At 38.6% G+C, this 27,836-nt stretch overlaps 1 protein-coding gene across 1 annotated transcript in view; it reads left to right on the forward strand.

The window, feature by feature from the left end:
* Gmds (GDP-mannose 4,6-dehydratase) overlaps positions 1 to 27,836 on the forward strand; it is a 514,073-nt gene that overhangs the window by 370,729 nt on the left and 115,508 nt on the right. Inside the window, exon 8 of the mRNA XM_034509632.2 lies at positions 27,095 to 27,213. Within this exon, the coding sequence (XP_034365523.1) occupies positions 27,095 to 27,213 (119 nt within the window). The remainder of the gene's footprint in view (positions 1 to 27,094; positions 27,214 to 27,836) is intronic.

Raw genomic sequence — 27,836 nt, forward strand, 5'->3', positions numbered from 1 at the left:
TTTACAGGCTAAAATTCTCTGAGGATTCCTGTTATACTTACACGTGTCTTTTTTGAATGTAGAATCGAACCATAATCTGTCTCATTTTTTTTTTTACTGGAGCTGGAAAGAACACCCCAGGAAGTTATATACATTGGAGTATCTTCCTAATCATAAAGTCTTTCTTTTTTTGTCCTTAGCAAATTTTATTCATTGTCTTCTTTAGCTTCATTTTCCTTGTGGGTCTAATTAAAAGTAGCATATGAGTCTGAAGAGTCTAACAGAGCAGTATGTTATGACTATTGGGTATTTGATATAGTTTGGTAGGAGAATAGCATCAACTACAAGCTGTAGTAACTAGTTTAATTGATCTGCTATGATATGCCATCCACCATTATAGAAATTCTACATTCTGTTTTCATTTTATTTTTAAAAAAGAAACCTACAAAATGAGGCATTATTATCTTTACTTTATAAGTAGGATGACTTGTTCAGCATCCTTATCATGAAGTAACAAAGCTGGGATCAAATTTGGGTTTGGCCACATCTTTGACCTTCCTGGGTCTCTCTAGTCCTTTTAGGAAAAACAGATAACAGGTCCCAGCACAGCCATCCTCAATGGGTATAATTGAAAGTGAACGTGGTGTCTTTGACTTTCTAGCACAGTGGTTCTCAACCTGTGAGTTATAACCCCTTTGGGTCATATATCAGATATGTATATTGTGATTAGTAACAGTAGCAAAATAACAGTTATAAAGTGGCAACAAAAATAATTTTATCTTATTCCACAACTTTAAATTTATTCTACAACATGATGAACTATATTAAAGAAACTGCAACATTAGGAAGGTTAGGACAGAACCATTTATCTGGCAACTACTGTGCTCCAGAATAATTGTACTTTCAGGTTCAGAGGTCTTCGTTCCAAAAGATTATAGTGTTTGGGGAAGAAGCAGGAGGTTTTTAGCATATAAATATAATTGCATTTTAAAAATGGCTTTGTGTTATAAACTTGTCACTTTTTACATAATTTTAGTTTATATAGTATATGAAACTAATAAAGGATACTTGAGTAACTTATTTTTCACAGACTGAACATGCCTTATATTGTCTGAAAATGAGGAGGAAAGCCCATGTCAAAGTTTATATCGAATCACAAGCTGAACAACAGCCCAAGTACTCAGGAAGACGCACGCAGTTAGCGCTGTGGTAGGCAGGCAGCTAGCACTAGGTCACAGTTTTTAAGAAACATTATCAGAATAGTTGATTGGTGCCTCTTGCTTAGGCTGACTAAACGATCTATGCTCATCAAGAAGACACACTTAATGTGTCAATTACATGTCTGATGGTTTGCTTTTCATTTTCTAATAGTTATTTTTGTAATAGACATTTTTGTTTTACTACTCAATAGTTGGCTCTCAAAACAGGAAGCCAAGTTTGAGTTCATAAAATCAACAACTAACATTTATACAGTGGCTTCCCCTGACAAAGCAAGCACTGTTCCACACACTGTCTCTTCCCTGAGCTGGAGGTCATATCACAGCCTCCAGATCTACGAGGAGGAAGCTGCCATCCTACAGCCACACTGGGCAGTCCTGTGGACAGTGTCTCCAGTTTTAGCCTGTACCTGTCTAGTAGTCAAGTCTCCACTGACAAGATATCTCATATAATCCATTGAACACTCATAGCTTTTAGTATCTTAAAGTTGATCTTAAGCAATTCTAGTAAAAATCATGCTTTTATTTCTACAGTTCAAAATTATAACACAGGGTCTAAAGAGATCAGTCAATCCCATGAAATCTGGCACAGGAACATTTCATCTTTTCACCAAAGAGGGAATTTTCACTTTCTTCTCTTCTCAAAGGGATCCATGACATAAATAAAGTTAATAACTACTTTTAAAAATTAGAAGATAACTATGAAATGCTTGAAGATTTTATTTAGTGTTCTTAATAAAAATGATGTCATCAGGAATTTATATTTAACTTGACTATTATCTGCGCTAATAGGTTTTGGGTTGATAGAGATAATGATATTGAAGCTTCAGCTTCTGTTGTTCTGTTGGGTAATTGAGTAATTAATGTCACAGTTCTGTGACCAGGGGTTTTACTGAGTTACACTAGCCACTTTCAAAATACCCATAGTAGAGGGAGCAGGAGTAACAGTCAGCCCCATCCTTGCATTTCCTGGGTTGTTTTTATTTCTGCAGTGTGGGTTTAACTTGTACTTTATAAGAAAAGTAAGTTATCAGGGGCTCAAACATTCCTTTCTTTCCTGATTCCAGAGAGTTTCTTAACTCACTAGTTGACATTTGACATTCAGACATTAATTTTATTTACTCACAGGTTAGACTGTATTTCTCCTCAGGCTTCTAGAAGAAAGGTCTATTTCCTCTTTCTTTTCACCTGCCTGCTATCGGTGTATAGTATGTGTTGCTTACTTGTCATGAAAGGTTAGCATAGTCCACAGAATCACCAAGTCAAAATAGGGGACTTTTCTAGGAACTAGTTACTGTAACTAGTTCACCAGTAAATAGCTAACTAGAAGTTTAACGTAACTTAAAGTAGCAAACTGTTTTTATCATTACACATTTGCTGCCTACAGAATATAAAACAGCCAGAGTATGCCACTTCCCTCAACCTATAATACTGCATTTTATCTCTTGTAGTAGTGAAGCAATAATGAAAGGAATCCAAAATGAAACTGTTGGGGCTAGAGAGATGACTTAGCAATAAAAAGTGTCTGATGCGGTTGTAGAACACTGGGGTTCAAATGTCTGCTTCCATGTTAAATGGCTCATAACCACTTATAACTCCAATTCCACAGGATCCATCCTCTTTTCTAGCCTCCATGGGTACCCATACTCATATGCATGTGCCCACACATACACACACACATACATACACACACACACACACACACACACACACACACACATATTTTAAGTGGAAAATATCTAAAACAAAATTTAAAAATCCAAGCACATTTCTTTTAGTCTATAAATTGTTACTATGTAAATAATAGTTATAAATTCAGTTTTCACAAATTACAAATATTCAAAAGGAACAAAAGATGGTTTTGAATAGCATAGCAAGGTTTTTTTCATCCAATTCAAAAATTTATAGTCTTCATAGTTTTTAATATAATATTTTTATTAATTTTTGAGAATTTTATATTGTATACAATTTATTTTGATCATACTCACTCAGCATTCCTCTCAGCTCCACCCCTCCCATCTTACTGTCCTATTCCTTTTCCATAGTCTATTGTTTCCAGTTTGTGCTGCCCATATACTCATGGCTGTGGGGCCACTCTGTAGAGGGAGGTTAACATACTGGAAAGCCAAGCAAAACATACAGTGAGACAGTAGCTAATAAAGACCACCCATTCATTAAAAAATAATATACAGAGTATTTCCTTAGTAGATGAAAATCCAAGAAACATAGAAATGTGTATTCTCAGCTCTTATGGACAACTGCTACTTCTGAAAGTAAAAATTTTAGAATGCAGAATTATGAAGTCCAGTCCCAACACATACATCTACAGCACAACTCTTGCATCTAATGCTCAGGAACCATTTCAGAAGAGGGGTGGAAAGATTGTAAGAAACAGAGGAACAGTAAGTTTGCTGTGTGATTGTGTCTTCTAGAAATGGTTACACCCATGAAGCCAAACCAAACCGACTATCTAAGCATGACCTGAACAAGATTGATACCAATAGACATAACAAATGCAGAAAGGGGAAATGCTTGAGGCCTCAACCCTAGAAAAAGAACTACAGACAACTAAAAATGCTGAGAGCAGGAGAAATAGTGTTCTCTGGCAGATCATACCAGTTGGTTATCCAATACCAAATGATCGGCCCTAAAAGTAAACACATACAACTAATATTTTATCAACTGAACAGGTCCTGTTTATATATTTAGAAATACACACACACACAACGACAAGTAAAGAAAAAGAGGCCATGAATTTGAAAGAAAACAAGGAGGAGTATATGGGATGGTTTAGGGAAAAAAAGGAAGGGGAAATGATATTATTATCTCAAACTTTTTAAATATAATTTTTAAAATTTTGGAAGCAAGTGATAAGATCACTAGGTTTATACACATCTCATTGTGTTGTCATTTTACATATTTACAATGTATTCTTTCAAATATTTCTAGATTTAACAGAAAGGATTACTCCCCCCATGGCATTTTATGTGTTACTAAGTTGACTAAATAGATATTTTATGTTTGCACACATACATATGGTTATTGACTAATATTACCTATGTAACTTTCCTGTTTTGTGGTTTTTAAAGATATTTAAACCAAAGTACTGAAATGTTTATTTTTTGACCTCTGGATCTTCTGTGTCATAAAGTAATACCATAAAGTAACATACATATAGCCCATATGCCTATTTTAACACCAGTATATTCACTTTAACCTCTATTGCACTGATGGTTTTTTCACCAGTGGTCAAGGCATACATCACATGGATGGCATTGCAATCAGTGAACTGTCACAGGAAAGTCACAATATAAACAGCCAGCATTGCTACAGCAGCTTAAAGCTGGGATTAACTTGGATCACCTAGTCTTCTGCTTTTAATGAAATTCCCTCCCTTGTATTTTCATGTTTGGGAGAGAGTCCAAAGTTATCTCATGCTAATTTAGTTAGGCAGTGCCCTCCGGGGATGTCACAGGCTTCCCTGACCTCTCCAGAGGAGATGCAGTGAAGGGATGAGGAGAATTAAACATTCCTAAGAAATTGGAAAGCAGCAACCCCCAGAGAGTTTGCAAAGAAACTAGCTCCAGACTCAGCTGCCAGAGCCTCAAGTCACCTTTTCAGCACTTACTTGACGTCTCTCTCAGTCCCATCTGGCTTGACTCAGGGGTCAGCCCGGGGACTACGGAGAAGTGGCAGCTCAGAGAAGAATTCAAGGGAGGTCCAGCTGAGACCCATGCTGTCTCTGTCTTTTGCTGTTATCTGAAGTAGGTTTAAAAAGATGGGCAGAGTAGAGTTAAGTCCTGGCTGTCTTTTGTTCTTTGAAACCCTATGAACTCACTTTAGATGAACTAGTATTTAAGCTTCTCAAATAGGAAGCTCCTTTATTCTTCAAGGCTAGAAATTAATGGTACTTGTTTGTATCACGTAAGACATCTATGAGCAATTGCTTCATCATTATGTATGCTGCAGAGAATGCGTTCTCTTATGCACCTCACAAAATGGGAGAGGGGTCTGGGAAATGTTTCTAGTTGTAAAATCATAGTCTCATTTATAGCTTTTACTTCCTGTAGAAAGAATTTTAGAAAAGTAAGAAAACAGCTATTATTAAATATAGAGTCATATTATAAATACAGCTAAAAATCAATAGCTTATAAACTGTTCATTTTATTCTCTATTAACCTGGATAAAATTCTGTGCTCACTGAATTGATGGTATGAGAAGTTGGTATGGGTTCCTGCTCAACTTTACATTTGCGTCAGATTCCTTAGAGAAAATAACTTTTCAGGGAATTTCTATAAGGCCAGATTGCTGAAATGCCCCAGATTTCACCCTTCAATGCTGTCAGGGCATCAGTCAGTTGTTATAGTTTTACATTTTGTTTCTACTATAACCCGGTTTGGTTTGGTTTGGTTTGGTTTGGTTTGGTTTGGTTTTTTAAAGCAAGGTGGAAAGCAGCACACACCACATGTAACCAGAAGTTTTGGACAGGTTGATTCAACTCCCTTTATGGGAACAGTCTTCTGGAAAGTCAAGCTGATTACATCTCAGGAAGGGATCCACATCAGGGGTAGCTGGACCCATCTTATATCATTAGTCTGGTTCTGTGCAAAAGTGGGAAGTCACTTTACAAAGCAAGACAATTTGTTCAGGAGAAAGTAGAGTTTGAGACATAAATATACCACCCCATTTCTTCACTGCCTTCTATTGTGGCTCTTGAAGGTATTCTTTCCTCACCATTTGACCTAGGAGTCTTGGCTCCCAAGACAGAAGGTGTAGTTTCTGACACTGAGCATGTCCCCAGCTGGAAAGAACACCTCTTTCTTGGAAGCCCACTTTCCTTACTGCTAAAGCCCAAACAACCCTACCAGTTCTTACAAGTTCTCCAGCAATACCAAGCTATTAGCCTAAGTTCCTAATGTATTTCTCTGTCCAAAGAGGGGACTGGGGGAAGGAAAGGGAAAAGGAGAATGAAGTATCACAATAATCATCACCATCACAAAATCAAGCACCTTTATTTCTTTGAAAAGACAAAAAAATTGCTTCTTCATAGCTTTTAAAAAGCATAGCCATCTAACCACAGTAAGAGAGGAAGTGTGCAGCTGGGGGCAGGAGTCAAGAAATTCATCAGAGGACTGGGCTTATTTCAAAGGAGCCAGTCAAAAGGCTTCCACACCTCAGCCTTTGACATTAGTAATAGAGTATGGGACAGGAAGAAAGAAGGGCTCTGTATGGAATCTTAGAGAAGGTGTCCCAAGGCCTCCGGCTCTCCTGCTATCTCCAGGCCCCGTACCCAGGGTGTGAAGGAGTTACAGGGCTCAGTGAGCTCTCACCTCATCAGGGAGTGTCTTTGGGCACCAGAGAGAATCTGGCACAGAATGTGTTTTCATGGAACTGCTTATCAAAAACTAAGCTTCTGCTGTTTTGTTTCACTGGGCAGAAGGGATGGAAACTGGCCGAGGGAGCAGGAAATTTGCCTTGTGTTCCTGCTCAGTCGTGATGTGACCCTGTTGCAGGTCAGACTTCTAAGCATGGCTCAGTTTCTCCATCTGGAAACTTAAATAATGGAGTGAACCTTACTTGATTTTCTTACAAAAAGTGTTGGGGCAAGCCTCCTGATTATTCTCAGCAAAGCTACGGGCAAAAGAACACTTAGGAGGCTTAGCCCTGCTCTCTCATAGGTTCAGGCTGCGCAGTTGTCATCTTATCTGTTTGAAAGGATTTCAGACCATACTTCTCAATGCCTATTAATGGGTTGTATTCCTACCTAACCTTGTTAGCACCATCCCAGCTCTAGGAAGAGAGTAGAGGAGCTAAGAGGCCTTTTGCCAAAATAAACAGTAAAGCTTAGAAGCACTTAGGCCAAGATGATTAGGAAAATGGTGCTGAATAAAGGACGGCATTAGGTTCTGGTATGCTAACATAGTAGTCTGCTTCTACACAGTACAATCTGCACCTCGTGGTCAGTTTTTAAAGGTTTTGCTTGGTTTTTGTTTGTCTTATTTTGGTTTGATTTAATTGGTTGTCTATCTTTTAAGGGACTTGATTTGTTTAAATCTTTTGCCCAACATTTTCTTTAGATGCTACATACATCTTTCTTCCTCACTGAAAAGTCAAGGTGGAAATATATTTTTTTAAATTAGATTACTACTTATAAATGCTCTTTAACAAAGGAAAGTCATTTATTAATAAGTATCTCAGCTCACTGTTCAGAAAATATATCCACCCCCTTAGAATTGTCTCCCTGTATAAGTTTATTTTCTTGAACAGCAGAAATCTACATATAAGAGACCTAACACACACACATACACACACACACACACACACACACACACACATACACAGAGAGAGAGAGACAGAGAGAGACAGAGAGAGAGAGAGAGAGAGAGAGAGACAGAGAGAGAGAGAGAGAGAGAGAGAGAGAGAGAGAGAGAGAGAGAGAGACAGACAGAGAGACAGAGAGAGAAAGAGAAAGAGAGAGAGCGCACCAGCCTACCCCAGGGATTAGTGATTTTTTTTTTTTTAAAGTGTTTTCCTACCTTACGCATTTTGGGCAAGGAATCAGAAATCCCTAAGGATGAGATGTTGAATGTCCAGATTCTGTTCTAAAATGCATTTTAAAAGAATTAATGCTCTGAAAAACACTGTGTTTCTATGTTTGGTTTGATAACATCCCAGGGAATTATCACATCATATCTTGAGGATCATTATGGAATACTGATCTCTCAGATAATAGCCCAGGAATTCTCTCCAATAATATTATCATTTACAATAGCAATTCTATGTAATAGATCACAAAATGCTCTCTATATATTATTGGATGGAATAGCTGAAACCCCCTAATCTGTGTAAGAAAATCAGAGTTGAAATTAAAGAACTAGTCTAAAGCAACCAGCCTACTCAACGACAAATGTAGCTGAGTTCTTCCTACAACAATGAGGAGACTGTCCTTTCATGTCCATTCGTTTTCCTATAAAAATACTGTATTTGGATAAAGGAACACAGCTCACACTTCTTCTGCAAGTTTTAGGTTCTCTTTTCCCCTGGGGACTCTTAAGTACATATGCGCATCCAAGTACATGTGTATAGAGACTCAAGGTCAACATTGGGTGGCTTTGCTCAGGGATTGTCTTTCTTGAGGAGAGTCTCCCCTGAACCAAGAGCTCACTGTTCTGCTAGGTTAGCTACCAGTGAACCTTGGGAATCCTGCAGTCTCTGCTCCCACCCCTAGCATTTTCATTACAAGCACATGCCACCATTTCTGGCTTTTCATGCTGGTGCCAGAAAAAGGACTCAGATACTCATACCTGCATGGCAAGTACTTTACCAAATAAGCCTTTTCCCCACACCCACAGTTTTGTTTTGAGTTCATGTTTTCATGTTTCCTCTCCCAAGATGTTTTACAGGTGTAAAAAGTATCTTCTATCATGTACAAAAGTACATGTGTGATTACAGAAAAGCTTCCTAAGCAGCCTACACTGATTTTGTTGCTGAGAATCAGATTATTTTAAACAAATAAACACAACATTTTCTTAACTCTTAAACTCGTCCTAGAGGTTGTGCTCCAAGAAGCAGAGAGAGAGAATGGTTAGGAGTAGAGTGCCTGTTCTTTCTTGTTGGCTCCCAGAGAACCTCCAATTGGCAGAGGGTTGCAAGGGCAGCACCAGCAGGTGTCGCCATCTCCTCCTGGTGTGTATCTCTCTAAGCCTTGTAGTGATGGGCACTGTGCAGATTTTGAAGCAAATGGTCAGTCCCTGCTCTTTTCCATGATAGTTCTAGCAAAGTTCCAATCTAACACTGAGTGAGAGGCAGTAATATGTCCTGTAGACAAAAACTGTTTCCCACTGCCTTATAGATCTTGGAGCCACCATGATGCCAACTGGGATGTCCTGTTGTCCCCATTATGTACCCCTAAGCAAACACACAGTCCATTGTACTGGTAGGAATACAATACTTGGGCTTTCTTTTTTTTTAATTCCTGTTTTTCCTGAAGTCTGTTACACACAGGACCATCTATGTGAAAGAAAATAGAAAGGAACAATCATGTGCTGTCACTTAATCAAGTTTGCTTGTTCTCACACTGACCCCACTCTCTGATATCTGTGTAAACAGTCTGCAGCCCAGCCTGATAGCAAGGAGGGTACCCTGAAGGGAGTTTCTCACTAGGTAGTCAGATTACTCTCAGGAAGACTCTGGGGCTTTATGTCTGTGTCTTTGAAGAACTGGTTTACTGTTTATATTTAAGTTTATATTTAAGACTTAATTCACTGTCTCTTTGGCTTATGCATCATCCTCTTATTCCACTCAGAATCAAATGCCTTCTTTGTTATTGCACCTTAGAAGATACATTCTAGGGGACAGAATATTAGAGCTAGTTAGTTGGGAAGGGACAACCGGGTATATGCTCTAAGTGCCCCATGGCATAACTTGGAGCCTCTCAGAGCAGATCTGGCAGCCTTTAATCACCCTCACCTACCTTTTTTTCCCTCTCCAGCCTCAGAAGGAAGTTTATAGAAACAGTAGGGTATGCAGCATGATTACCATGCATATCTGCTGCTTCACTCTAAGGAGAAGTAAAAGTGTGCCAATGGTCTAAAGGCATGTAGACTACTACAAAATTGCCTGCTTTTAAAAATAGTGGTTTTTCATTTTCTAGAATAGCAAGTAGATTCTCTATGATGATATTCATTCATCAAATAATCAGCATTCCCTAGGGCCTCAAAAAAATACTAAAATCTAGAGAAATTGACCTAAAATTTAGTTTGAATCCTGACAGTTTGAGGCATTCTGAAAACTTTCCTTCAAAGTGCAATGTAGTGCAAATACCATCTAGTTCTTTGAGAGCAGTGAGTGTGAATGCACTACCCCAGGAAGACTGTCTACCGCCCAGCTCCCCAGGAAGGTTCAGATCACAGTTAGTGTCTGCCTTTCATAAACACTACTCAAAGTGCTCTTTCTCTGAAGGTTGGAGGCTGAGAGAATGAAGCACACATCCTCTCCAGGCCAAGAGTTGCGTCATTAGCCCTGTGTGATCAATAAGTACATTGTGGTGGTGATTTCATAGCTGATTAACTGATGTGTCTACAAGCCAACACTTGACTTGAAAGGCTGGTCTGGCTGCTCACTATATGAGCATGGCCTTCACTAGCCTGCCTGGCAGCCAGCTCTGAACTGTGCTGTCCCAACCGCAGCCTGGGTACAGCCCTCAGTTTCATCGTGAGTAACTCATCAGCCAGAGCCTTCCTCTGTGAAAGAATGGGCATTTTGTCTTTTCAGTTAGTACCATATGACAAGATAATTAGTATTAGGGAAGAGAAAAAAAGTGACTAGAAACTACTTCCAATACCTGCTTGTGGACATTTCCCCTTTGATAACTGAGATAAATAGAACAGCAAGCAGTAAGTGTGTGACAACACAGAAAGACTAAGACTAACTTCAGGAAACTACTAGTGTGTCTCTGTTGCTGCTAAAAGACATTTTTTTTTTTTTTGTTTTTTTTTTTTTTTTTTTTTTTTTTTTTTTTTTGCTTTTCTAGAATTGATTTCCATTGTGTTGCTGATTTATGTCAAGAACTTACAGATTCATCTTGGAGTTTTTGCACTCTTTTTACTGACTTTCTGTTTCATTTTTAAGAAAATAAAGATTGTAGTTTTGTCCTTTTTAGTTTTCTATGTCGCTCCCCACCCCCCAACATTTGTTGGGTAAATAAATCATTGTATAGGGGAAAATCTGTCAGGAAAACTGAATGTTTTAAAGACTCTTACTTTTCATTACTAGTGAGATTTCCCAACTGGAGCTTCTCTGTTTTATTTGCTTCCAGCCAACATCTGATAATCAGTAATAAAGCTCTATGCAGATACTTTCATATATTAAAGGAACAATATTTTAATGCTCACTGACACAAAGGGAAAAAGTACATCACTGAAATAGTGTTCAAAAAACAATGAAAATACTGTTTGTTCACTCACATGAAATGAATGTTAAAGGTTTGTTATAAAAACAAAATGGAGTCCCTCTTAGATCACAATCTTTAACATTTCCCCAGGTCATGCTGTTATATAATAATATATATATTTTTGTTAACAACATTGAACAATCACTGATACTGGCCAAACTATTGAAATTTTAGTCAAAAACTATATAGTAATTTACTAGGGTCTAATAAATTAGAGATTTCTCTAAGGATTCCTTAAAAAATAGTTTTTGCTATTTCAAGGTTTTCAGATTCTTGAGAACATATTTTTACAATGCTAATTTATCATAGGCTTGCTGTTCTAGATTTTGTGTACTTATATATACTGAAAATTCTCTAAAGTCTCCCACGACCCTCTGAGTATCTTTTAAAAATTGTACTTGTAGAACAAATCTTTTATTCGTATTTTAAATATTAAAGAACAAATTGGCTTTTTTGTTTTTAGTTTTGATTTGTTTTATATGGATTTGCCCTTATTGAGGAAGAGGAGACTCTGTGTGTGTGTGTGTGTGTGTGTGTGTGTGTGTGTGTGTGTGTGTGTGTGTGTGTGTGTCTGTGTGTCTGTGTGTCTGTGTGTGTCTGTGTCTGTGTCTGTGTCTGTGTCTGTGTATGTTTTGAGTGATGGGTAATTTATCCTGGGTCACTATCCTTACACAGAATTGTTACTATCAATGGATTCCCTTTCTATCTCTGTTGGTCAAAAACATTGCAGTCAGCATCTGGGAATCCTTGTAACAGACACATGAGAGGCACAAGCTATTCCAAGGTAGGTAGAGCAGTTTGACCATCCATATTTACAGAGCTAATATACTGATTATAGTGGATATTTTCAGATTTAGCAAGAAAATTAAAGGAAGAATGATCACAGCTATTTTATACAAGTGTATTTTTAAGAGTACTAGTAGAAGAATGACTTTCAACTGGACATTGTGACTTTTGTACTTGAAATCCCTGGAGATACATATTTGAAGAGTTTCAGTGAATAAGTCAAATGGGACTAGATTTCTGCTTACTAAAATGGTAGCCAACTTTGTTCACTATTGCTGCTGTTGTTACACAGGAGCTGAAGGATAATCACACACAGTAACACACTGATGGATGACACCCCTGCTCTCATGCTGGCACCTCCTCCATGGAAGGATACGATTGGGTTTCCACTAGATACATGGTGCTTCCACACTGAATCCTCCATTTACTCCTCAGAGCAGATATGTGACTTGTCCTTAGACTTGTCACAAGTCTGTAACTCATGAAAACAGCCTCTAGGCTGTCTTCATCTGAGTTTGTTGGCACACACAACAGAAACTGACTCAATAGAGCAGAAAGAGATTTGTCATAGGAGCCTTGAGATACTTCTCAGGCACAGAAAGTAAGACCTACTTTGCTCAATGGCCATATCTTCTGTCACTCTCCATTAACTTGTCTACTTTTTACAAGTTTCCTCCTTGTGCTGGGCTTTCTTCCCCTGGGCAAGCATTCTTTCCATACCAGTAGGGACCAGGCTTCAGCAGCCTCAGTGACACTGCCCTGTTGACTTGGCTCAGTAACTGTGTCTGATGCAGGCATCTTTGAAACTATGATTGATCTAGATCTGTCAGGTCCCTATCCATTATAAGGAGGTTGGTTGTTCAAGAAGCACAGTGACAGGTCACCTGGTTCAATGACAGCTCTCTTTGATTCACCTTCAGCTGGAGTGGTGGGTGGGGTCAGTCTTCCTTATTGAGAGGGTGCTGTAGAAAGGAGCCAGGACTGTTGGCTCAGACACCATCAAGAGTTTATGTCTTTTCTATGTAAGTGTTGAAAGTCTCTAACCCAGGTACAGCATCTACTCTGTCTGTCCCTTCCTGGGACATCTCCAGAGCCTACTACCTAACAGACATCCTTACATGTCTTAACTGCTTCATTTGCTGTCTGGGTCAGCATGCAACAGTTCCTCACCTGCCCTTGTGACATTTTCTCTAGGAAATGCTTTATCATAGAACAGCAGAAAGTTCCAACCCGAGCTCTGCACTGAAGTAGGTGTGTGACTGTAGGTGAGCCACTTAATCTCCCTGGTTTCAGTTACTTCATCTTTAGAATGAGTTGAAGTGAATGAGAACATCTCTGAGGCCCCTTCCAGCTATAAAATTCTGTGGGCTGACTAACTGATTTGGGTTTTAGCTCACCCCACCCAATAGGCTGTCCTTGCCTTTGCCATTTATGGGTACAGGAGTTTCATCATGGGAGTAGAACAGTCATTCTCCCAAGCTGCATAATCACTTGTCAACACCCTTCTCCTGATAATAAATAATAGTTTTTGAACACTTCCTATGTCCTGGGCACAATTGCACTTAGCTAATTTTTTCTTACAAAAGCCCCATAAAAAATAATCTTTAACTTGAGTGTCATATTAGCTTGCCATCAGTTACCTGTAAGCAACAGACTGGAATTGGATCCTGTGTGGTCTGGTACCAAACCTGTCCCAGTAGAGCTCTGGGTATATTCAGAGCAGCACTTCAGCATCCCTGTAAACTTGTTATCTATGCATGTTCTCTGGGGTCAGCCAGGCCTTTCAGTTAGAATCTCATGAGCAAAAAAGAGCCAACAGTTTGTTTTGGTCTTCCAGATGATTTTGAAGTATGCCAAAATTTTAGAATTCCTGCCATCTTTATCACATTTCACCAAAACCATAAATATTCTTCAGGTGTTTATCACAGGTATTTTGGTAGGAAATAGGGTATATGCTATCCTTGCCTCCTTCTGGTAATTGAGGCAAGCACTCAGATGCCACTGCCAAGAAAGAAGAACCTGGATATATTATCTTTCAAGCTCATTGCCTTCCTAGTTTGGTGTGACTGATGAAATGGGTGCAGAAGTCAGAGAGTGGACCTAGTAGTGAACATGGAGGAAAGGCAGGATTATCTCTCCAGATGTGCTCTTCCTCCACACAGCCCTGCAGTCTCTCAGCAAGATAAACAGGCAGGATTAGGGTAGTGTGTCATATAGTAGGCTAGCATCTTTCCTTCATCTGAAGCCTGTTCTTTGCTTTGCACTGCTCAGCATGACATGCCTTCATGTGGCCACTGAGATCTTCTGATTTGAGCTATGCTATATATACAAAGATTTAGAAAATAATAAAGGTATGTGAAATGCCTAGATAATGTTTATATCAGAATAAAGTATTATTTTAAGTCAAATAAAACAATTAAAATAAAAATAATAAAATAAAAAAACAGATAGATAATCTGATAGCAAAATCTATTCAGATACATTATCATAAGTTAGCTATGGAGGACCATGAGACTTTAGATGAGGTTGTTACTCTATCCAGGGTGTTCCCAAGTCCCATCTCCACCCTACCTAAAAGAGGGGACTTCTGCCTTTAGACCAAGCAGAGAGGGCCACCCAGAACCCTCTCTGTCTGGCGATCTGAATTCTTGCTTAGGTTGTGAGGCTAAGCACTACAAGGGAATATAAATAAAGTTAAAAATATGTTTCTGGGTTCCCTGAGGGACAAGCCCAACTGCATAGGGGTTGATGTCAAAAGTATCCCCTCTCCAGGAAAATGACATCGGGATGGGTATGGCCCTCATACCCTCACTGGACAATGACAGGAGGACCGGAGCCATTACAAGGTCCCCTTTAATTACTGGAGGCCAGGCCTCTATCCCCGCCTTGGCAAGATTTGAATCGCCACAGCCCTTCCATACTTGGAGAAGGGAGGAGATGTCAGAGGCAGCCCTGCTTATACACTGAAGGCCTAAAATCAGCCATAAACCTAAAATCAGCAATAGGCCTGACATACATGCCTGCTAACACAAAGTCTTGGGTCTCTGTGAAAAAACACTGAAACAGATGGCTATTAACTATTGTAAACAGGCAGCTTTTGTGTAAATCTACCAGCCTGAGTAGTCATAGACCTTGTAAATAGGCAGCCTTGGCAGATAGTTCCAAATTAGATAAGGACAAGTGAATCATAGGCAGAGTCATAGTGACCTGACCCCTGAACTTTCACCCAGCTGATCCCTGTTCTGAAAGATATCTGTACTCCCCCTGAACATGTATGCTCCTGTGTCATCCCCTTCCCCACATCCTATATTTTCGTGTTTATAACCCCTGTGTTAAAAAGTAAAAATTATGATTTGATAATAAAAAAATAAAAAGAAACCAAAACAACAACAACAAAATCGAAACCAAAATAACAAAACAATCCCCCCCCCCCCCAAAAAAAAAAAAACCTTTCCTTGGTGAGGGCTGAGTGGTGAAGACTACACCTATGCATGGATATAATGACAAATATTTAGAATTCAGTTATGGATTTGATGCTTTAATAAAGTGCAAGGTATAAGCTCTCCCTGAGATCCACGACTTAACCAATTCTGGGTAGTTTGCTAAGTTTCCGGTACCAGGCCTGATTTTCTGCTTGTTGAGCAGATCTTAAGTCCAATTAGAGAGCTGATGGTTATTGACAAGACGTGTGTGCCACTAATACACTCTCAGGGTTAACATACTATTCTAGTCATTGCTGTAATTCACAGGCATGAGAACTGGGTAGGTGGATTTAACTTTTTCCAAATAGACAACATATCATCTGTGGATAACTTTGTTCTTTTTGTCCCTCTCAATATTAAAATTTCACTTATTTTAAAAAAATACGACTATATTTCTTTAAATTTAAGAACTCATATTAATGATGAATCTTGAATGAGAACTATTTTTTCAGAATATGTAAAATAATTTGTTGATAAAGTTATGTTCAAAAAATGCCAAAAAAAAAATTAAAACTAGCTTCTTGTCTTACTTTTCTATTGTGGCAGATAGAAAATTTTAACCCTTTTATGGTTAAGCTGATCGTGCCCTGTGTATTAGCGCAGAATACTGTTTTGTGTTTCTTGTTGCTTGTTTGTTTGTTTGTTTGTTTACTGGAAAGGAGAGGAGTTATTAAAAGGAATGTAGAATCAACCCAGAAGTTATAGTGTCTAGGTTAGATTCTGGGGGTTTGGACAGATGTGAAGAGAATGGTCATTGAAAGGCAAATGGATTAGAAGACATTTACATAGCACAGCTAGGAGCTAAGAGTAGGGAAGTAGTCAATCAAGGGCTCATAAGTGTAAAGAAAGTTTCTTCATCATTCCTAGGGCTTCTATATCATTCCTCCTCAGCCAGACACTAATTCTAGAATGGCTTCCCTAAGTATTTGAGTGGGAGCAGGTAATTAGAAACACCTGGCTGAGGTAGGTATCTGGGTGTGCTCCAGGAAACAACTACTTCTGGTAAGAGTATTGTGACAATGATAAGATGATACAGTTGGGGCCAAGTTAGAACATTTGTCAAATTATAGTGACCTGAAAGTGAGCTTCTACATCCCAGGTTCAAGTCTTTGATTTTTTTTTTCCATCATCTAAAACAAAGATTGGACAGTTTAAGGATTTATGTGGAACTTTGCATAGAAACTGAAAGTGTAGAGGCAGGAGTAACAATTCATTCCTGTGATGTCACAAGGAGGCAGGGCAGGATTCTTTCCAGTACCGGGACATCCTGGGCTATATGAAGAATTCTGGGCCATCCTGAAACTCTGCCTCAAACAAATACACACAGCTGTAGGATTTTGCTGCAATACCTAAACATTCATCCAGCATTACAACCCTCACACAATATTCTTTTGTGGTAGATTTTTCTAGAAATAGATGTAATAACCCCACCCATCTTACACATCTTTTTGCAGTATTACTTTATATCCATAAGAAGAGAAACCCTATTAACCCTTATATTTGAAAGTGAACCGACTGGCTATAACCAAAAAGTTGCATAGAAAGTGATAGCAGCTTTCAGGACAAGCCTTTTAAAGGCCTTCAGCTCTGTTTACCTTCCTGGGAACAGTAACCATGTAAAAGAAGCTTGGGCTAGGCTGGTAAATGATGAGAGACCATGTCAGTGAAGACTGACCATGAGGAGTCCTGATGAAAGTAATACGAAGCACACAGATTCTGACCCACCTACCCAGTATCACCAGGAATCAAGATGAGCTAGGTCTCTGAGTTCTCCAGAAGTTCTGGGAAACAAAAGAAAAAAAACCAAAACAAACAAACAAACAAAAAGCAAACAAAAACAAAAGACAAGTTACTATGTTTTGGAATGGTTTAATGCAGCCACAATTGATCAGTTTAACATTTATTTTTATGTTTATTTTTCACTCAAGTTCTTTTATATATTAGTTTTTTTAAACCTGAAAGTTTTAATTAAAAACACCATGGAAATTACTCACAGATTCAACTATAAATGTGTTAAGTATTATCTCAATTACCTTTATATTTAAAATTTGTCTATTAACAGTAAACCAAAAGTATTTTAAAGAAATTGCTAATTCCACTGGGTGGGGATAAGACTACTACCACAATTTTTAGCCAAATTTGAAGCAAGCTTTATTAAATACTGGCCAGGTTCATACCAGCTATTGCCAGAGTATGTCCTGAATTTCATTAGTCAGGGGCTTATAAAGGCAAAAATCCAGAAACAAGCATACATCTTGATATAGTTGCTGCCTATGTACCTCCCCCAAGCCCATCCTATGCAGTTGGGGGAGCCAGGCTTATTTACAGAAGTGAAAACATGTGGATTGTTATCTTACATGAACAACAGCCCATAGCGTTTCAGGGAATTCTCTCTCTTCGGGCAAGTGGGGCTTACAGGTTGGAGGCATTTTTGTTACAGGTGTCTTAAACACAGTAATTTAAACTTAAAACATAATGTTAGCCCTCACAATGTTTTTCAAGATATGTACAAAGTATTTTAATTGATATATTTTTCAATTCTTTAAAAATTACATATTTTCATACTATTTACCCTATATGTCCTTTTTATTTTTAAATAACTAAGTTGATTTTATGCTGCCCATATTTTCCTAGCTGTGGTGTCATACACAGGACTATGGTAGAACTATCAAGAGCTACACCCTTAAAGTAAACCTTCCCCCAGAAGCCATTCATTGTCAGTAACATCTTAGTTAGGGATAGGAATGAATGAGCCCTTCCCCACTGCATGCTGGGATGTTGACAACCTTGCTCTTGTGCAGGCAACCACAGCTGCTGTGAGTCCATGGATGTAGCAGTCCTGTCATGTACAGAAGACACTGTTTCACTCCACTGTTCTATTAGCTAGAATAACTGGAATCTGCTTGCCTAATGGAAATGCATATATCCCAGGAAAACTTACTCAGAATGATGAAACACATGAGGCTCTTACAGGTTTTTTGTTAGTTAGGAGAGATAAAGATTCACTAAAATCTTGGAATTTGCAGAATAAGTCAGGGTCATAGCCTCTTTCAGAATATATATTGTTAGTGAAAGGCCAACAAAAATGGGAACGGGGAACTGTACAAGGTGTTCTATTGCTTGGGCACTTTTAAGACTATCTTTTTTGTTGTTGTTTGTTTTGTTTTTGTTTATTACCATGTATTAATTTCCCTCCTTTCTTGAAAATAGATTCTTTTCCCATACACTATATCCTACTACAGTTTCCCATTTCTCTAACCCTCCCAGTTCCTTCCCACCTTGACCCTTCCAGATCTCCTTTTCTGAGTCTCTTTAGAACACAACAGGATTCTAAAAGATAACAAAATTAAAATATAATATTATAAAACAAAACCATAACACCAAAGTTGGATAAGGCAAACTTGCAGAAGAAAAAGAACCAAGAGAAGGCACATGAATCAGAGACTCACTCGTTCACACACTCAAGACTCCCATAAAACCACTAAACTGGAAGCCATAATATATATGTATATATATGTAGACGACCTGATGCAGACCCCTGCAGGCCCTGAGCTCACTGCTTCAGTTTCTGTGAGTTCATATGAACTTTGCTCAATTGACTCAAAGGACACTGTTCTCCTGGTGTCCTCCAACCCTTCTGGTTCCTATACTCTTTCTGCCTCTTCTTCCTGGGAGTTCCCTGAGCCCTGAGGGGAGGGAATTGATAAATATACCCCATTTAGAGCTCAGTGTTCCAAGGTGTGTGTGTGTGTGTGTGTGTGTGTGTGTGTGTAATGTCTGGCTGTGGGTCTCTGTATTTGTTTCTATCTGTTGAGGGAAGAAGCATCTGTGATGGTGGCTGAAAAAGGTTTTGATCTCTGAGTACAGCAGAATATTATTAGTGGTCACTTTATCACTCCTTTTTTTAGCCAGTCCTATTTGGTTTTATCCTAGGTGTCTGGGCTATCTAGTCTTTGGTTCTTGGTCATCGAGAAGTGTTGGGTATGGGTTCCATCTCATAGAGTGTGCATTAAGTCAAATCAGACAATGTCTGGTTATATGCACAAGCTCCGTGCCAACATTGCCCTAACATATTTTGCAGGTAAGATAACATTTTAGGTCAAAAGTAGTGGTTGGGTTGGTGTATATGTTTCTGTTTTGGTAGCTTGAAGAATACCTTCTAGCACCAAAGATACTAGCATGAAGGTTCTGTGTAGACACCAGCTCAACTTCTCCATATTCAGTCAGTTGTGTGGGTGTTACCTTCAGTAATGGGGCCTTGCTGTCAGTTTGTAGAGACAAGCCCATTGTCTTAGCAACAAGTGAGTTTTAGGGGAATGGGCCCCAGTTAATTCTCAATTGAATGTAACCCAGTTCCCATATTGGAGGTTTCATTTGTTGACAAGAGATAGCCTGCTTGCCCATTATTAGAAGATTTTATTGGGGTCACCTTCGTATATTTTAGGAAGTTTCCAATATACTAGGTTTCCATACATTCCTGAAATACCCCTCAATTCTAGCTGTCATTCCCTGTATTTCCTGAGTCCACCTGATCCTCATTTTCCTGTTACCCCACTCTCGGTTCACCAATAAAATCTATTTTCTTTCCCCCTTCCAGGGTGATCCATGTACCACACCACCCCACGCCACAAATGAGCTTGGTTATCATTTACTTAATGACTAATATTTATTTATAATTTATTTATAATAAAGATAGCATGTATATCTTTCTGCATCTCTGTTACCTCACTTGGCATGATTTTTTTTTCTGGTTCCATTCATTTACCTGAAAATTTCATGATAATTTTTAAAAACTGCTATTGTGAATAGAACAGCAATGAACATGGTTGAGCAAATGTCCTTTGTGGTATGGTGAAGCATCTTTCAGGTATATGACCAAGAGTGGTTGTCTTATTTAGAGTTTCTATTGCTGTGAAGTTAAATGGAGATGGCTTACAGTTTTAGAGGTTTAGTCCAATATCATTATGGCTGGGTAGAGAAGGAGCTGAGAGCTCTACATCTGGATCCACAGGGAGAAAGAAGTAACAGTGACACACTGGAGACATTTGAGCATCTGAGACCTCAAAGCCCCTCCCTCCCAGTCACACACTTCCTCCAGCAGCAACACACCTACTCCTCCAAGGCAACACCTTCTAATAGTGCTAGTTCCTATAAGCCTATGGGATCATTTTCATTCAAACTACCACAGTGGTATAGCTGGACTTTAAGTAGATTGATTCCCATCTTTCTGAAGAACCATCAGACTGATTTCCATAGTGCTCTGTAAGTTTATAATTTCCCCAACAATGGATGAGTGTTCTTATTCCATATTCTTAGCAGCTTGAACTGTCACTTGTGTTATTGATCTTAGCCATTCTAGCAGATATAAGCTGAAATATCAAAGTTGTTTTGAATTGCAATTCCCGATGATGAAGGATGTTGAGCATTTCTTAAAGTGTTCTCAGCCATTTGAGTTTCCTGCATTGAGAGTTCACTATTTAGATCTATACTCCATTTTTCAATTGAATTATTTGGGTTGATATTTCTTTTTTGTATCTATTTTTTTAATTCTTTATATATTTTAGAAATCAGTCTTCTATCACATGTAGAGTTGGTAAAAATCTTTTCCTATTCTGTACACTGCTGCTTTGTCCAAATGACATTGTTCTTTGCCTTACAGAAGATTTTCAGTTTCATAGGTCCCACTTTTAATTGTTGATCTTAATTTCTTATCTATTATTTATTCCTGTTTAGTAACTGTATCTTTAAAATATCTAAAGGACCTTTTCTCAGTATAGTTTGCATTATGCCACTGTTTTTACCCATGAATAAATTGAGAGGGCCATCATGCTAGGCATTTTTTATGCTACTTTTTTTTGTTAATATGGTTTTTATTTGTGTTAGTTGAGTTATTGGATTTATATTTCCTAGAAATGTCGAAGTGCTAGGCATAATGGCACATACCTGCAATTCCAGCTTTTGGGAGGTAGAGGCAAGGAGAATCAAGAGTTCATGGTCAGACTCAGCTACATAGTGTGTTGAGGGCAGCCTGAACTTGATGAGTGCCTATCTTGACATAAAAACAAACAATAAGTTATAGTAGAGGGCTCCTTCTCGTCTAATTCTGAAACTTACCTAACATCTAACATGAGTGACATGGAGCCTAAGGCTTGAGCTTTCTTACATCCATTGAGGTGCCAACATAAACTGTGACTACCAGGCTGTCATTAAAAGAAAAAAAACCTTGTATGAAGTAAAGTCGAACTATAAAGTGTACATAAAAGGAGTTCCGTGTAGCACCCTGTACTTCAAACCTTATTTTTTTATTTGTTCAAATTTATTCTTTTTCTTTTTTCCTTTTGTTTTGCTTTTTGTTGTTGTTTGTTTATTGTTTAAGATAGAGTTTATTTGTGTAGCCCTGGTTGTCCTGGAACTTTCTCTTCAGACCAGGCTGCCTACTCAGAGATCTACCTGCCTCTGCTTCCTAAGTGCTGGAATTAAAGGTATAAACCACCACTGCACCCCCAAAATTCACGTTTTTTAAACCATTGTTTTATTACAAATTTTTGTTTAGTTGGTTGGTAGATTGGTCAGTTGGTTTGGTTTGATTTCTTTTTTTCTTACTGAAGATTAAACCTTTAACTCTTTAGATTTGAGCTGTGTCTCCCGTTTTGATGATCTCTATTAGAATTATTAACTAAATTTTCTCCTCTGTGTTATGTGAATGTATACATATACATGTTTTATGACAATTTTCATATACATACACATAATAAATAAAAATAGCACATAAGCACAAAAACTCCAAGCTTTAAAAAAAAAAGCTGTAGTCAAATAAATACACATAGTTAAACATCACCTTGATTAACCAATCCTGTTATTCATGGGTGCCAACTCAGTTAATAAGTGTTTGTGGCCTGGATACTGAACTGGAGATTAATGGCAAAGTGGAAGCAATTGTAGAATCAGGATTTTTAAGACAAACACACATCATACCCCAAAAGGCATGCATGGAATCAGTGTAGTCAGTCGTCTGTGGTGATGTACTTAGGGTGTTCTCCTTCACTGGGCCACAGTGAATGGCTGCTAGAGCTGGTAACTTACTGAACAAGGAAGACTACCTCTCACCAAAGCCTTCTGAGCATCTTGGATTCATGTTTATTATTTAAAGAGCCGAACAGTAGGCTATGAGTGGGTAATTTTTTTGAAACTTTAGAATGTACAGTTTTTTATTACTCTAGAAAATTAGATTTTAAAACAGGTAAGATAGCTATATAGTTACAAGCATATTACAAATAAATATCTATATAAGATGGTTGCATCTTAATTTGGCTGTCAAACATCAGATTGCCCCTAACCTCACAGGCTTTTAATGAACAATAAATTTGAGGTGAGTTGAAAACTGATTTGTTCTCTTCCCATTGAAGGACATTTTCATGGAGAAGAATCTTGCTCTGGTACATCCCTTAAGTGAGTTGCTTTCCTCCCTGTGGGATAGATGAAAAATCAAGAGAGAGAAGGAGAGGGAGAGGGAGAGGGAGAGGGAGAGGGAGAGGGAGAGGGAAAGGGAGAGGGAGAGGGAGAGGGAGAGGGAGAGGGAGAGGGAGAGGGGAGAGAGAGAGAGAGAGAGAGAGAGAGAGAGAGAGAGAGAGAGAGAGAGAGAGAGCCTGCCTCACTTACTGTCTTCCTCTCTGTGTGTGGGCTGCTAATCAGGTCAAGACTAGTGACTAAGTCAGTTACATCCTTAAAAGGCACCAAAAGAATGCAGGATGATTCCTACTTTTCCTCTTCAATTCTTGAGAGACAGAAGAGAACACTAACCTCTAAAACATATAACCTTAAGACTTCTGACTGCCTTCAGAAGCCAAAGCTATGTGGCAATTTGCTCACAGCCTGTGGCCCATCCTGTCATGGGTCGTGTGGTCCCACATGTGAACAGGAAGGTGAGAATAGGTGAACTCTTGCCTTGGTTGTGCCATCCATCAGAAAACAAATGGAGCAGATCAATGTGTGCAGCTGAACACGGAGGTGAGGGCTGTGTCCTCCTCACACTGGGGCCTTTGTTTCCTGGACATGATCTGGCATTAGGAGGGGATGCACTGGGCCTCGGCTTTGTGGCAAATTACTAACCCATTATCACACCAGAACACAGAATCGTTTATCTTCTCATCCAGAGTGTCACCTGTTCTTCATTTACTAGTCAATAATCATTAATTATGCTCTGTGGAAATTTAAACAAAGCCCTTTCCCTTCGTTAAAACCAGTAAACTCTTTAGCAATAACAAATAGATCTGGAATTGTATATCCTTTCCCTCCCATTCCCAGACTGAAGTCTGGCACAGTATGAGCTGTAGAGGAAATGCCTAGAAATTGATAGGTCAAAGGCCCCAGATAGTCTGATGGAAAGAAAAGAGCAGACTCTTGGCTGTGGCTCTCATGCAAGCAACAGGCTCCTACTAATCTCCGTTCCTGCCAGGAATATACAAGTCCAACCTGTCCTTGCCGTATGTAGACAGACATACAGTGACCTGAAACCACACTTGTCCTTTCATTTCTACTAAGCTTTTGTTTCCGTCCACATGAAAAAAAAAAAAAAAAAGACCCCCACAGGATATTTGAAAAAATAGTCAACTGAGTTGTTCTGAAATGTCTATCAAAATTATTATTTTTAGAATCAAAATCTGAGTCAAACACAGTTGATTGTATTTACTCTATCAGTATCTAATTCCTCACACAAATATTCAAACAGAAATTGTAGCTAGATATAATTTTTTCCTAAAACTCCAGAAATAGTTTGATAAAAGCCAAAGCGTGTGTGTGTGTGTGTGTGTGTGTGTGTGTGTGTGTCTGCCTGCCTGCCTGCCTGCCTGCCTTTCTGTCTTTTTATGTGTCTGTGTGTGTGTGTACTCACATTCATATGCATACATGTCTGTGCCTTGGCATGCTGAGTGTTTTCACCCAGTCAAGAGAGGTAAAGAGTTGCCTTAGTTGGGATAGGCACTAAAGGACAGCTTACACTCAGATAGTCCACCAGTGCTTTGTGTGGTTAGTTCACAGGGATGCAGCAATATTTTATCCCAGCAGCTAGACTCAGGACTCTGGGCCAGATCATGGGAGCAGAAGTCATCTTTCTGAGACAAATTAGGAGAAAGCATATAATATTGCAGGATATGAGGAGCATGATGAAGCAGAATCTAAGAAGAACCCCAAGCCCTGTATAAGTGCTTTAATTTCCATTCCACAAAATTCTTCTCTGCTCTTTCTCTTGGCCCTCAGTACTTATTAGTAAGCAAGCCCTGTGGTATCAGCTGGCAGTTTGTATTTTGTGCCTTTTAAACACTGGTCAAATTTTATTAGTCATGGTAATTGCAGTATAATACTTAAGTATTCTGACTGACTTTATTTAGCATGATCATTTAATATAAAATGAAACTATAGCTATTTCATAAACATGAATAAAACTGACATAACTAGGCATAGTGTTATATCCCAGAACTTAGGACTGGGCTGAGGCAGGAGGATCGCAAATTTTAGGATAGCATAGTCTATTATGTGTTTTTCCTCACAAGACAGTTTTGTTGCAAGCGTCTTTATAATATTATTTTACTGACTTAAAGTCAAGATCGTTTCCATTGTTCTACCCAAATGTGCTACAAGGCATGGAAAACTGCATGAATTTTTGTTTTCCTCAGAACACAAATATGATGTAAAACAGTAGTGAACCAAAGGCATTACCCATAGAAATAATTTCAAAGGAAAGAATATATAAATTTTCTTTGTTAAAAGGTTTGTGTATAAATAAATAAATAGGGATTAAACTTGTGACATTTTCTAAGAGAAACTGGGCTAGCTCACTAGTTTGAGAAACTAGTTCCAGCTCTTCCATCAGTTGACAGGAGAGGCTCACTGAAGTTGTCTCTCTGACTTAGAACAAGTGCTATGTAAGCAGGTCTCTGTGGTTGTGTCACACTGAAATGCAGATTCTTTTTTGCTTATTTTTACTCTGAGAAATGGCTAATAATATTGAGGACAAAACTTTTTTTTCTTGAGATTTTGGGTGGGAGCACATTTGCTAGAGATGATACCCAGAGCATGAACTGTTCCACTAAATGATCTCTCCAGCATTGCTAGGATCTTCCCTAGAGAAACATGAACATGTTCTTGTCAGAGTCCAGCTGTGTGGGTCTCCCTTCTTCTTGGAGGTCATTGGCCATCAGCCCATGATGGTGGAAAGAGAAGTGGCAAGTAGGGTTTGGGCGGCTGTGATGACTACAGGACTCCCTGAGACATCTTCAGAGAGACTGCTTGACTTTATTGTTTCATGCGTAGGGTATATAAGGGCTTTTCGGGGTACAGACTGAGAGGGCTGAGTTGCCATAACTCAGTACCTAATTATCATGTGGATGAGAAGCTAGAACCGGACTTGTGTGCTGAGTCACTTGTGTACTGTGTGTTATTGAGAGCTCTGCACAGGGTCATTCTCCAAATAAGGTCAGACATATGTGCTCACCGATACTCTCAACCAAGGCCAGGAAAAGAAAGGGAAGCCCCACTGAAAAAGAGAATCTTCCAATTTGCACCAAGCCAAGAGAGCTATCTAGACATGGTGGACTGTGAGCTTAATAGCAGGATTCTCCAACACAGCTACACCTGCTTTTAAGGGATATTTTCAGGTGTATTTGTATGTGTATGTACATGAGTACAGCTGCCCAAGGATGATAGAGAGGTCAGATCCCTGAAGCACTGGAGCAGGTAATTGGTGCTGCCTGATGTGAGTTCTGAGAGCCAAATTCCACTAATCCGGGAGAGCAACAAGTAGTCTAAAGCACTAAGCCATCTCTCCAGTCCCATAATCTGTTTCCTAGACAGACAAACCGACAGACAGACAGACAGACAGACAGATAAATCCATAGACAGACAGATAGATAGATAGATAGATAGATAGATAGATAGATAGATAGATAGATGCATCCATCCATCCTATATAATTGATACGTAACCTCTGTAAGCTATAGACCTACATGCTACTGATAAATGCTTTTCTAAGCAAATAGAGTTACATTGTGGTGGTTTCTTCTAGTCCATGGTTCAAAATGCTGCTTCATTTGTGCCAACCATCTTCTCTAACTCTCAATATCTCAATTTCTGTCACTGTATGAAGGTTGAACTCTGACACTGACAACTTGTTAAAATGTTAGTAGTTCCTATTATGTGACTATTTCTCTGTTAGTGGGTTTTTGTTTTTTTTTTTTTCTGCTGAGCTTTCACCTTCAATGTTAAAAAATGGAGTTTTACTTTTCAGGACTTAATCTGTTTGAAAGACTTTTTTCCTGCCTGCCATCTGGGAAGTAGAAGGACAATTAAAAGGTTCTGGGATTATTCTTGCATAATATTCTATACAAAGGATATTCACTGACTATTGATCAACATTTCCTCTTAACCTGTTGTGTAGGAATCTCCTGCTGAAAAGAAAAATCTTTAGAGTCTGTGACTGGGCCAAATATTCACACCAAGATGTTTTTCAGGTTTTTCTAATGTACATTAAATTATAAGAACTATATTTAGTAATTAGAATACTGCATTAAATAACCACTCATTTTCAGACTATATACTTCCATATTGTTACATGCTTTTATAATGTTACATTCCCACAGGTATCACTAAGTGTAACTCTCACATAACTTTACTTCTTTCTCTAGGCTATGTGGCTAATGTTGCAGAATGATGAGCCAGAAGACTTTGTCATAGCTACTGGGGAAGTTCATAGTGTCCGTGAATTTGTTGAAAAATCATTCATGCACATTGGAAAAACCATTGTGTAAGTACATCTGCTGGTTGCTTACTGCTTGCTCTCCAGGTGTTTATTGTTCTGCTTGTCTACTTGATTCTGCTTCTGATCCCCCTCTCTCAGTCCGTTGTAAGGCGATGCATATACCTTATATGTCTCATATACAACTCCTGTTTGTGTGTCAAGTCCTTATCAGCTTCTAAAGTTGATAAAGACTTCACTCAAGACTTACTTCAATTTAAAATTTATAATAAGGTAAATTCTGTGTTGTATAATGACTTTACTACAGCTAATTGTGAAGACATACTCAATATTCTTCAGTGCGTTCATATATAATTGTGTATGTGCATGGTTTTAATTGGTTTTTGTGTCTTCAAAGAATTTTTTAACTTTACATTGATTCTTTGTGAGTTTCACATCATGCACCCCAGTCCTATTCATTTTCTGATGTCCCTTTATATCACCCTCTGCCCTTGCCACCTCCTCCACAAAATAAAATAAAATAAAATAAAATAAAAAAATCTTGTCATGGAAGCTGTAATGTGTGGCAGTAAGTAATACCCTTTTGTCTACACATTTTTACTTACATTATGTTTATTTGAACGAGTCATTGATCTATTTCTAAACCTCTGTCTTCTCCTACATAATCTATA

Source organism: Arvicanthis niloticus, chromosome 8 (assembly GCF_011762505.2).
Source record: "Arvicanthis niloticus isolate mArvNil1 chromosome 8, mArvNil1.pat.X, whole genome shotgun sequence".
NCBI lineage: Eukaryota > Metazoa > Chordata > Mammalia > Rodentia > Muridae > Arvicanthis > Arvicanthis niloticus.